Genomic DNA, 13,063 nt, shown 5'->3' on the forward strand with positions numbered 1-13,063 from the left:
ATTACCATTGATGTCAACCCGAAAAACGTTTTAGTGCCACTGATGAAGGTAATTTTTACCTATAAATCAAAGAACTTGTATAATTATATGGCTTCAATTGACAGCTACGTTGTCAAACATACTAATAATGAACTTCTTTTACCTCAGGCTAACTGCTATTATGTAATAAATTCTCTGTGTATTTAAACACACTTGATATAAATTTTGAGTTACTTCCCTTGTTTTACCATGGTTTAAGTTACTCCCCTTAAAATAATGTAAATTTGTAAAAAAATATAAATGAAATACAAATTGAACAAAGAATCATATAAGGATGGTAATTTAATGATTTTAAATTTCTTAGGACAATTGATGATTTTAAATTTCTTAGGACAATTGATGATTTTAAATTTCTTAGGACAAATTAGAAAATAATATTTCAATGCTTATATTGAAATTGAGACATTTCCTTACTTCAAATTGTTTGATGATGCTGAATCTGGCTATTTCATTTCAAGCTATTGAGAATAATGAAACATTAACCAATAAATAAACTAAGAAACACTCCAAGAAAAATGAGAAGAATAGTATGTGTTATAAAATATTTCACTAGGTAACAAAATAGTGAAATTTACCAAGTGCACATAAATCATCTTGTTGTTTATTTATTAAATTTCTATTACTGATTTATGAATAGATGCTGGAAAACTAGTTTCTTCTTCAGTATGATAAAAGGAGTGCAAAGCAATTTTTAACATGACAAAGACAAAATTGAGATCAACATTTATCTTGTTGAGAGAATACATTAATAGTAATACTGTCATCTAAAAAAAGGGAAATATGTAGCTTTATCATCAGAATGAACAATGAAAACATCGATTAAAATGTCGATAAAAAATCTCCAGTTATGATTTGATTTGATTTGATTTTTGGTGTTTTGATGCCACTTTTCAGCACCGCTTTTGGGCTATTTCATGGCAGCCAGTTTTTATTGGTGGAGGAAGCCGGAGTGCCTAGAGAAAACCACCGACCTTCGATAGGAAAACTGACAATCCTAGTCAATCAAGATTGGAGTCGAGTGCACCCGCACAAGCGTGGGTTCGAACCACGGGGGGTCTCTTCCTATATGAAGGTATATACATATGTGCCGCTGGAATGGGTCCCTTTCTTGATTTTGATTTTTGATTTTTGGTGTTTTAATGCCACTTTTAAACACCGCTTTTGGGCTATTTCGTGGCGGCCAGTTTTTATTGGTGGAGGAAGCCGGAGTGCCTAGAGAAAACCACCGACCTTCGATAGGAAAACTGACAATCCTAGTCAATCAAGATTGGAGTCGAGTGCACCCGCACAAGCGTGGGTTCGAACCACGGGGGGTCTCTTCCTATATGAAGGTATATACATATGTGCCGCTGGAATGGGTCCCTTTCTTGATTTTGATTTTTGATTTTTGGTGTTTTAATGCCACTTTTAAACACCGCTTTTGGGCTATTTCGTGGCGGCCAGTTTTTATTGGTGGAGGAAGCCGGAGTGCCCGGAGAAAACCACCCACCTTCGATAGGAAAACTGACAATCCTAGTCAATTAAGATTGGAGTCGAGTGCACCCGCACGAGCGGGGTTCGAACTCACAACCTCAGTGTTGACTGGCTAGTGATTACAGTAATAACTACTTAGACCACTCGGCCACCGAGGCCCCCCCTTTCTTGATACGTCAAATATATCAATGGGGTGCAATTTTACCGAGGAAATATATCAATAGGTAGTAATTGACCAATTGTGATATATCAATGGGTCATAATTTTTCAGTTTGTTGTACAACGATCTTCACTGAATTTCCCAAACTCTTTGTTATTCAAATTTCCACACCTGCTGAAACTTATTGACACAAGTTTTGAGCTGATAAATATATCAATGGGTTATGATTTTGCTGTGAAATATATGTATAGGTAGGGATTTCACAATTATTCAATATATGAATGGGGGGTGTTTTTTCAAATCCCAGCTGCACAACTGTACCCAAAATCCAACCTCAGTGTTGACTGGCTAGTGATTACAGTAGTAACTTCTTAGACCACTCGGCCACAGAGGCCCCTCTCCAGTTATGAAGCCCAAACTCCAGCTGATAATTTTCAAATCTCCAGTTGTGACTTGACATCTCTGTCACATGTATGTATAAACTCTTTCATAAAAACATACTAATTCTTTTTTTTGTGTGATAGAATTACAGGGAAATAAAAAATATGTATGGAAAAATTCCCATTTTTATAATTTGTACCAGGCACAGCTCAGATGAAGACTTTGAGAAAATGTGTGAGTATCAATTCAACCAAACAACTACAGTCATTCAGACAAACTTTGATACTTGAAAAGTCTAACTAACAAACAAATATATATTAAACCAAAATTACATTATAACATTTTTTACATTTGTGAACAAAAAATTGCTATTAAAAAAACTTGACCTCAATAAAATAACCCAAGTTATTTCTGACCATTTTTTTTATTATGACCTAAATTCCAAATTCAATTCTGATCATTTTTTTTTATGACCTAAATTCCAAATTCAATTCTGATCATTGGCCTTCGGAAATATGATAGGTTCCAGACCTTGCTCATACCTAAGTAGCACTTGTAAACACTCATACCTGGTTAGCAACAGATGACAATCACATGTGGGAAGCACCTGGACACTCTTGTACCCCAATGACACCTGGTAACTCTCACACCTGGGTAGCACCTGGTAATGCTTACTGAAGGGTAGAATTGTTTACACTTACTTCATGGTGGTATCTGATAACACTTACACTTGAGTAACACCTTGTTACACTTACTTCATGGTGGTATCTGATAACACTTACACCTGAGTAACACCTTGTTACACTTACACCTGAGTAACACCTTGTTACACTTACACCTGAGTAACACCTTGTTACACTTACCCTGAGAACATGTTCCTGCATTATTACAGTCATTCAGACAGATATTATCATCAATGTTTGTTGGTATAGTTGGTGTTCCTGAGCCTGTATCCAACCATTGGTTCTCATCAGTGGTCACTGTTGTATAACACTGTTCCTGTATACTCTGGATAACAGCATCAACCCAGACCATACTATCTGTTAACTAAAATCATATAAAATACATAATAAATAATATAATATTTTGTTAGAAATTAATTACTTCAGTGGTTCCCCTTAAATAGACCTAATCACAAACTTTGACATGTATCAACTGACCACATTGACCATGGTACAAGTTGTTTTTGTCAAGTCTTTTATTAAGATGTTTTTGTTATTTGTGTTCATCTGATTAGTCAAGCCTTTTTCAACTGACTTTTACAGTTTGTTCTTATGTTGTGCTGTTACACCACTTCCCCGTGTTATGGGTAGGCTTGAGTGTTCACATGTTTAGCTCACCATTTTGTATGTGCCTTTCCCAAGTCAGTTGCAGGTAATTCAGTGGTTGTCTTTGATTGCTGTTTATTATTTTTTTTCCATTTATTGTTTTGAATATAAATCAGGTTTTTTTATTTGAATTGTTTCATATTTTGTCATCCTGGGGCCTTTTATAGCATTCAGTATGGGTTTTGCTCATTGTTGAAGGACATACAGTGACTTAATGTTGCTTACAGCTATGCTATTTGGTCTCTGGTGGAAAGCTGTCTTAGAGGCAATCATACCATTTCTTCTTATTTTCATATTCATTTATGAAATTCAGTATCAAATATCATTTAAGAGATAACTGTATTGTATTTGAAGCTTTGCGGACGTCCATCGGTAGTTTTACTGTGGCAATTTGGTTTACCTGGCGGCGCATAGCGGAGACAGGTAAATGGGTATTTGCGACAGTAAAACTACCGATGGACATCCGCAAAGCTTCAAATACTACACAGTTATCTCTATTCAAATGCAAAACAAGTACATAATTCAATTTCAATCATTATTTCAGTGTAAAATTTTCATTAAAGAAAATTCCGCGAAAAGATGTTATCTTCTTTGGCCCCTAAACTAGGTGACATCATAGGTATGCTTCTGGCATCAAACGTAAACACCGGGCATTTCTGGCTTCTTGACCGCTTCAGAATGTAAAAGGTGCAACATGTGAGTTTTTTGCTTATTATTGTAGAAATTACATGTCAATACATTCTGCAATTCAAAATGTCGGCTTCCTTAGTTACAGACAAGGAGATAGAGAATTGTACGCTTACTGTCATCCAATCAGAACCATTGATACAAAATAATTGCATTAGAATTACACATTATCGGAGTTTGACATGTTTTATTAAATCCTTTAGGCAATGGTCAACTGCTGTTAGTATGACTTGGATCTATATACAAAATACAATAGCAGGCTGTAAAGATGTGGCCTAGGCACAATATATGTATCAGGTGTGACATTAAGCTTTTGTAACTGACCCTAGGTAGTGTCATAACACAGCTTAAAGTGAAGCGAACAGTTTTGTTAATTTTAATATTTTCATACACTTAAATGTGTCCATCAGAAGTTACCTTGACAACAAACCAATATATTTTGATAAAATGAAATACTCATTTTTCTGTATATACACTAACCGCAACATCATTAACACATGACTCAACATCTGGTGTGGTATTTCCAACAATATTAGCACAGTTAGTTCCTGCTGAAGACTGAACAGCTCCCTGACAGTATGTTCTTGCTTGAGACTCAGTAATGCCAGAACTTGTAGGCCAAGTAATAACAATCTGTTGTAAAAAAAAAGTAAAGAAATCTTAAATAACAATACAGATATACATATATATATATATATATATATTTATAAACAAGTCTAAATTGAAAATAACGTTCAAACCTATGATTGCGTTGGATAAAAACCGCAATTTTTATGCGTATGCATGTAAAACAAATTTCTTGGTAGAGGGGTCTAAATACAGCACAAACAACATTTTCCAAAAGACCAAAAAGTGAAAAGTATATTTTAACAAAACGCATTTGACTAACAGGTCAAACAACGGACGTTCTTAAACCCTGCTGACTGCCATTGGCGATTGCCAAATAGATTGATCACCAGATGTTACATGGATCTTAATTATTAATTTTTATACCAAACAGAAAACAATAAACTTGCAAAAAGATGGTATAGCGCAAAAAATAAAGTGCAAATAATTTGTACACCATATCTGGATTTCGACAATTAATGTCTCTTAAGTGATGTTAGGGATCGAAACAGTATTTGGAAGGCCATATAATTTACATCAATTCAGGATAGACTCTTAATATTAATATATATATATATCTAAAATTCTGAACAATATTAAGTTATTAAAAAAGAATTTTGATGAATAATACAGATATGTCAAATATCCCTAAATTAATTCTACATGAAATTAGACTATTAAAAAAAGAGTAATGACTTGTAAAAGTATACTTGTTTAACCTTCATAAATGTTTTCCTTCAAAATCATTATTTGTTATAATAAACATCACTTAAGAGCTTATAATCGTTGCAAGCTTTGTGTCAATATCTGTAAATGTTTGTATTTTTGGTAACTCAGTGTTAAAAATTCCACAATTTATTTGTTTATTTCATTCCGCTAAAATTTCTTGCGATGGTCCCGTAGAAAAATTCTGCGACGTGAAAATTTCATTATGTTATTATTTTTACGGTCATAAATTAACTCATGATCTTAACACACATGATAATGTTACAAGGAGAATTACTGTATAGTTCAACAAAATTAAAATGTAAATTATAGCCTTTATGTTTAAACTATAAAATTGATGTCAAAATAATTGGTTCTATATTAAAATAAAATATATAAAAAGGCATTTTGAACCTTTTTTGTGCTGATTTGAAAAAAATCCGGGTAAATTTTACTTTTCTACCATCGATATACATCAAAATCAAGTCAATAATGAGTACCACTGATTATAGAAAGTGTAAAAAGATTACTTGGAAGCCAAAAATTATGCCTAAAATGTTACACCATGGAACTATTGAAAGTTGATCAACACTAATTTTTATGGATTTGTTTATCACCAAACCCACCAACCATTTTAACCACAAACTTGAGTTTTTAACTTAAAATACATGCATACTGAAAAATAATTGTTCTCTGACAGACATCATTATAAAAGAAAAGGTCACTTTTTGTTCCTCTAGAATGCAAGCTGCATTTGTTTTTAAAAGGTCTGCAAATGAAATTGTAACTTTTAACCAAACCATGAAAGCTGTTATATGTGGTAATGAAAGAATCCACAGTATAGGTGTAATTGAGAATCCTGCTTATAATTATTCTAAAATTCCAATGTGTCAGTTTTTCCTTCATTAAAAAGTATTGTCTCTGGCTTGGTATGAACACCAGTTTGAAACTTGTTGTCCAAACTGAATCAAATCTATTCTATAAAACACAAACAATCACATAAAGCAAACCGATAAGTTAAGTCTTTGGTGAAAAGTTGTCTCAATGGCAATCATGCTGATCTCTTGAATTTTATGACCTCAACATTTTTGGTAGAAAATAAAAGATAACAGTAACAAAAAATCCAATGATCAAGAAATCTCAGACTATCCATTAAAGTAAAAACACTTACTGGAACATTGTTAAAGTCAGGATCATAAGTAAATGTATTTGAAGTCGTATCTCTCTTCCTCCTCCTTAAAACAGTAGCTTGCTGCTCCACAATTCTGTCTTGTTCTTCTTCTAGTAGATCCTGGGTTTTATCGACACCTTAATTAATGAAGAAATACATCAATTACCATAATATATTCTTTTTGTTTTGTCATGTTTTTTTCTTTACAGTCATTTTACTTTTTTTTTTTCTTTTTTTTTCTTTCTTTTTTTACAGACCATGAAGAAGATAACTTGTTAAACAAAATTAAGGGTGTTTTAGAAAAAGAAAATATGCATCTATATATATTAATGGGAGATGAAAAAACTTGGTTTAAATATGTACATGGGAGAATACAAGGAGAATCCAATAAAAAGTATTTTACAATGACCTATGTTTCAGTGAACTATATTCGATCTGACTTTAAATGCAGCTCATACTTAATACTTTGGATTCATTATTATTCGTTGGATACCAATTTTTGTGGATTTCCTGGGTACCACAAATTTAAATGTTCTACAAATTACAAATTTTCTACAGGAATGTATGCAGACTTGGGCAAAACCACGAAATCAAATATCCATAAAAATGCAAGTTTTCCTTAATCCACGAAAAATGGTACCCATGAAAATAAATGAATGCACGGTTTGGGTTTTACTCATTGTTGAATGCCGTATGGTGACCTATAGTTGTTAGCTTCTATGTCATTTGGTCTCTGGTGGACAGTTGTCTCATTGGCAATCATACCACATCTTTTTTTATTTTTATATGTACACAGTCTCTGGTGGACAGTTGTCTCATTGGCAATCATACCACATCTTTTTTTATTTTTATATGTACACAGTATACAAAGAAATATCCTTGACTTTGCAGACAGACATTTCAACCATGTTCATTCCCCCTTGTTGTGGTCAACAATTATATTAGACATCAGAGGCATTCAATAGATCTGTGAAGGAAATGACATTGTAAATTTGAAATTTGGGAAGTAAAGAGCTTTATACCTAGTAGGCAGACATTCCAACCTTATTCACGACACACCCTCTTGTAATGAGCAACAATAATATTGGTCAAGTAGCATGCACATCCTTCAAGGCATTCAAAGGTTCTGACCCAAACATTTCTTACACAGATTGATTCCTGAAAAGTCAGTCACTCTGACCGATATATATATATACCCCATTGATACATCAAGATTAACTTTGATTTCTTTTTCTCACATAGTAAGTGACCTACAATCATATACAATTGGTGTAAGGATACCTTTAGAACAGCATGAAATAATTGGTCACTCTGAACATAATCATACACTTCATAAATACTACTTCACGGATTGATTTCCAATTTTCAGTTCTAATATAAACACTTCAATAACTGATTTAACTACCAGTGACTAGTGTTATATAAGATTTTGTAAGTCGATTTGTCAATTTGGTATGAGGAGAATAGTGAAGTTACCAAGGCTAACGATTCTAAGGAAGAAGTACTTACCATTCTTATGTACTGTACAGAGGTCAATATCTTTGAAGTAATCACAGGTCGTGCTTCCATCATCAAAGCTTACACAATAAACAGGTGTTGGCATGTTTACGGTTCCTTGGTATCCATCATATATAGAAATAGCCGGGTCAACTCTGCAAACGAAATATATATGTAATAGGATGTTCATACCAGATTTACATAAAAAGAATATGTCCTAGTTAAGAATTTAGAACATGAAAAATACTTCCAAGGACAGAAAATAAAATCTGAGTTCTATAGGCGACTTTCAAATTCGTGACTTTTCTGTACATTCCAATGTCACAATGTATTAAGTCATAGTAAGAACCGATTGTTCAACCATGTCATTTATCAACCTATGTAAAGTTAATTATTAGGGGCATATATGACAATGTATCCAAATTCCATTTATTTTCGTGACATTGCTAATAACAAGCAAAAATAATATTTTAACATCATTTCACTCCTAAAATTTGTTTCAGTGTATATTACTTCCTCACTTAGGAAATATTATGCTCGTCATCACGATTTGGTTGACCATTATGGAATGTCCAGTTCACAAATGGTTATGGATTATGCTCCTGTTGTCATACTCCTACCGGTAATCCCTTTTTCTTACACTGACTTTTACTTACTACCTGCTTTTTGATAACCTTTGAACATTGCGAAGGGTGCAGCATTCATATTAATCTGCCATTGATTTGTACACTACAATCTGCCATAGATTAGGAAACTAGAAAATTTGCCATAGATTTGGATTCTAAATAAATGGAGAATGTGTCCATTGGACACAGATGATGCACCCACTTGCATATAACGTTATAAATGGGCTTAACCTGAGAATGGTAAAAATGACGCAACCAAAATTCAAACTTGATCTAAGTTTTGTGGTAATAAACATTGTGTATAAGTTTCATAACATTTGATTGAGGCAAACTAAAGTCAAAGAACAGAAACCAATTTTGGGACGAATGGACAGACAGGGGTAACACTAAACGCCACAGATCTGGAACCTATATATATATATATGCATCCTTTTTGTCATATTAATTCTAAAATCATACCTCCAACTCTTGCTGAAATCATCAGGGCTTTTATCAGTAGGTAAAGTATGAGTAACACCGTTAATATCTACTAGATCCTGGTCTTTGGTTCCACTATAGGATCCACACATTCCTGCAAAAATAAAATTAAGTCACTCTAGGCAGAGTAATGACTGATAAAATATGTGAGTATTTGCATCAAGGTCAACTCACTTTTATATGGTTATTACACTTCATCATACCTGACTTAGTTTCTTGTTTTCAGATTAAGGTACCTTCTAAAAATGTGAATAGATTTGTCCACTTATCTTATCATATGTATTCTGTTTATGTCAAGAGATGACCGGTGCAGGTCAATAACCTTCTGTTATATTATGATCCGTATTACTAACATTACTATAATGCTTCCTGTTCTATATAGATACTGATATAAGACTACTATAACTATACACTTTATCCTATTGATGTCCAAAACTCAGGACTGTATCTAAGGTTCATAAAGGCAAACATGCCCAAAGGTCTTGTCTACTTTACTGACTATAACTGATCCGATAACTTATATGATATGGTTTATGAACATTGAAAATAGAGGTCAAGGTAAATATATATTTATAAAACTATTATTATCGTACCTTCAGTTTTGTTTCTATCCTGAGCTGAAGGCTGTATGTAAAGATTCATGAATTCATTATGATCGTTTCTCACAGTTACTCGTGTTCCAGTTGGTAAAAGTATCTACAAGTAAAAGAGTTAGCTCTCTTGTAATAAGAATTATATTTATAACACATGAATTAGAAATAAGAGTATTTTATAACAGTTTCCATGAAATAGCACTGATTCTAAGGAACTATATATCATCTAAAAGTCAGTGGAATTGGATCTGCATCCAGTAAACAAATATACTAAAGATTCTTTTGTTTTATGTGTCACAATGCCAATGAAGGCAACAGATTTATATCTGTAATCAAACCATGAAGGGTGATTAAAGTCCTTTACCTAAAAAGGTCATGCATGGATGGTTGTCATTTCATAAAATGTTTTTTACTGTACCTTAGCCAATGTTGTTTTATCAAATAACTTTTTACTGTACCTTAACCAATAAGAAAGATCAATAAAAAGAGTAATAATGATTTTATGTCTCATTACCTGGAATCTCTCTCCATTTAACTCTTGGTATTCCTTGAACATTGGTGTAAATGAGTTACCACGAGTGAATGCAGTATTGACAATAGGGTAGGCGTCAAGTGTTTGACCTGCCAGTGGACATTTGTCAAGTTTAAAGACATCATCACCAGCCCGACATGCTACTCCACAGATACAGCTTCCTTGTTGACACTGACTAAAGTACGCTCGTACCTTTAGAAAGAAAGAAAAATTTCAGTCAGTCAATAAAATTAAGATGAAAATTGTAATGTAATTAATATATATTCTAATAATGTAATTTCAGTAACAAAATCTTTATTAAAGAAAAATATTAAAATATTTCCTACAAGGAAAGATGCAAAACCCTTTTTGATAATTTCAACAAAAGTTGCAGGTAATGTTCATAAAATGTATAATATGTTAAAGATTAAAACTGAATTGATTTTTAAATTATATCATGGGAATTTTTTAATATAGTTTGTATTAAAATAATAGCAAAAAAAAAATAAAACAAAAAAAAAAAACAAACAAAACAATCTACCAGACCAAACAAAAAAAAAGGTGGCTTCCCTGTTGCCTCCTGAATTATCCTACAGTAGTAACTCTAAACAGATTATTTGATCAGCACAAAACTGCACATTTTGCACAAAATCAAGGAAAGTCAGCTTCAATAAATTGCTTACCTCAACTTGAAAATCTTTATTTCTGTACATAATCATCTCTCCAGTAAACAATGCATCATAGTATCTGACAAGGAAAAAAATATCTTTGATTATCAAGTAAAAATATAAATAAGGAAAGATATAAGACAAGATAACACTTCAAATCTTTAGTTTATAAACACACAAACAACTAAAGTATAATGCTTACAACATGGTCTTAGTTATACATGTAAGATTCAGGGTGCATAACATTAGTACATAAAATCTGTTGGTAGTACTTAATATCTGGTCTCTGCTGATGGTAATGATGATCAAAGATATTAAACTTATATACCCTACATATCATACATTCATATAATGTATTTGTGATGTTAAGTAACTTCAATTTGAGAATTATTCTGATATAAGGGAGATAACTCATTACAACTGAATTATATATTCAACAATTATAAGTATACATTATGTATAGGTTAAGTGGCTTGTTTGATTTTCTTTATCAACAGTTTATATAACAAATACTCATCAAAGATTCCAGGTTTAAACTTTTGAACGTCAAATGTGCATTTCCTCTGAAAAAGACTCACCAGGGACCCTTGAATCAAATAAATGGAGAATGTGTCTATGGGCTACAGATGCCCCCGCTTGTAAATATGCATGAGTCAATGTACTAATTATTGACATTTTCTTTTCTTTTAAAGTTAATGACATATATTTCTACATGTTGTCATTAGAAATTGCTTGCATGTTTCAGTGCTCTCATTGTTCAATAACATTTGGTTGAGGCAAACTAAAGTTAGAGAACGGAAACCACAGATTTATCAATTTTTCCATTTATAAAGGGGCATAACTCAAGAACGGTAAAAGTGACACCACCCTATTTCAAACTAGATCTGTATTTTGTGGTAATAAGCATTGTGTAAAAGTTTCATAACATTTGGTTGAGGCAAACTAAAGTTAGAAAACAGAAACGAAAAATTCTGCAATTTTTACTTTTATAAAGGGGCATAACTCATGAATGGTAAAAGTGACGCCACCCAATTTCGAACTTGATCTGTGTTTTGTGGTAATAAGCATTGTGTATAAGTTTTATAACATTTGGTTGAGGAAACTAAAGTTAGAGAATGGAAACCAATTTTGAGGACGTACACGACGGACGGGACGGACAAGGGTACAACTTAATACCCCCTCCGCTACGGCTAAAAGTTGGAGGTCAAATAAAGAAAGAAGCTGAAGAGCATTGAGGACCTTAAATTCTAAAAGGTTTTGCCAAATACAGCTAAGGTAATCTATTCCTTGGGTAGAAAATCCTTAGTATTTTGAACAATTCAAAGATTTATAAACAAAGAATTTATAAATATGCCAATATCAATGATAACTATAACTGTCTAATTATATGTAGGTACTCACGTGCCATCAAAAGTCTTAATATGAGGATCACCGGTAGCTTGACATTGTGCTGTAGAATATGTGTCATTCAAGGTCACCTACATGGCAAATAAAACAACATTTTTTCAAACTCTTTATATTAACAACAGCAATGAGCTAAAATGATCAATTTGTAGAGGTTAATTAAAACTGCAGATAGGTAAAACATTTTAGCAAACGGTATAGTGAAAAGACAAACCTTTGAATATGGACAGTATTAGTTTTAACCCAATTCTCAATGCTATGATATTGCAAGTATTATGAAGCTTACAATCAGTTATATAATTTTATGGACAGAAATCTGTTATAATATCTTCAAACAAAGAGTTTATTAAAGGACACCAAAATTCTCTTATAGAGGATAAATCTGTGTTTACTGTATATGTACTTTTTTCTGTGTGTACTTATATTCCCAAATTTGGTATTGCCGACAAATTCGTGTGTATCTAATTTTGTGTTATTTCCAAGAATAACAAACATAAATAACGGACTTAATATATTCAAATAATTCGCGAAAATAAATACATCGCGAAAATAAGAACATATATACAGTACTTTAACATCCTCTTTTTTTTCTAAAATTAAAGAAGGGCACTTCCATCACTCAGACACATAGAGGATAAATCTGTGTTTACTTTAACATCCTGCATTTTTTCTAAAATTAAAGAAGGGCATTTCCATCACTCAAACAACACAGCTACCCATTCAAGATGGCAGATATA

The 13,063-nt window shown here is 32.6% G+C and overlaps 1 protein-coding gene across 1 annotated transcript in view; it reads right to left on the minus strand.

The window, feature by feature from the left end:
• LOC127733748 (uncharacterized) overlaps positions 1–13,063 on the minus strand; it is a 161,745-nt gene that overhangs the window by 7,032 nt on the left and 141,650 nt on the right. The window contains exons 140-148 of the mRNA XM_052243063.1: positions 12,324–12,400; positions 10,938–11,001; positions 10,258–10,467; positions 9,744–9,846; positions 9,133–9,244; positions 8,060–8,202; positions 6,551–6,687; positions 4,549–4,701; positions 2,917–3,100 (exon numbers count right to left, since the gene is read on the minus strand). Of these exons, the coding sequence (XP_052099023.1) occupies positions 2,917–3,100; positions 4,549–4,701; positions 6,551–6,687; positions 8,060–8,202; positions 9,133–9,244; positions 9,744–9,846; positions 10,258–10,467; positions 10,938–11,001; positions 12,324–12,400 (1,183 nt within the window). The remainder of the gene's footprint in view (positions 1–2,916; positions 3,101–4,548; positions 4,702–6,550; positions 6,688–8,059; positions 8,203–9,132; positions 9,245–9,743; positions 9,847–10,257; positions 10,468–10,937; positions 11,002–12,323; positions 12,401–13,063) is intronic.

The sequence above is a fragment of the Mytilus californianus genome, unplaced genomic scaffold (genome assembly GCF_021869535.1).
Source record: "Mytilus californianus isolate M0D057914Y unplaced genomic scaffold, xbMytCali1.0.p SCAF_3, whole genome shotgun sequence".
Lineage (NCBI taxonomy): Eukaryota > Metazoa > Mollusca > Bivalvia > Mytilida > Mytilidae > Mytilus > Mytilus californianus.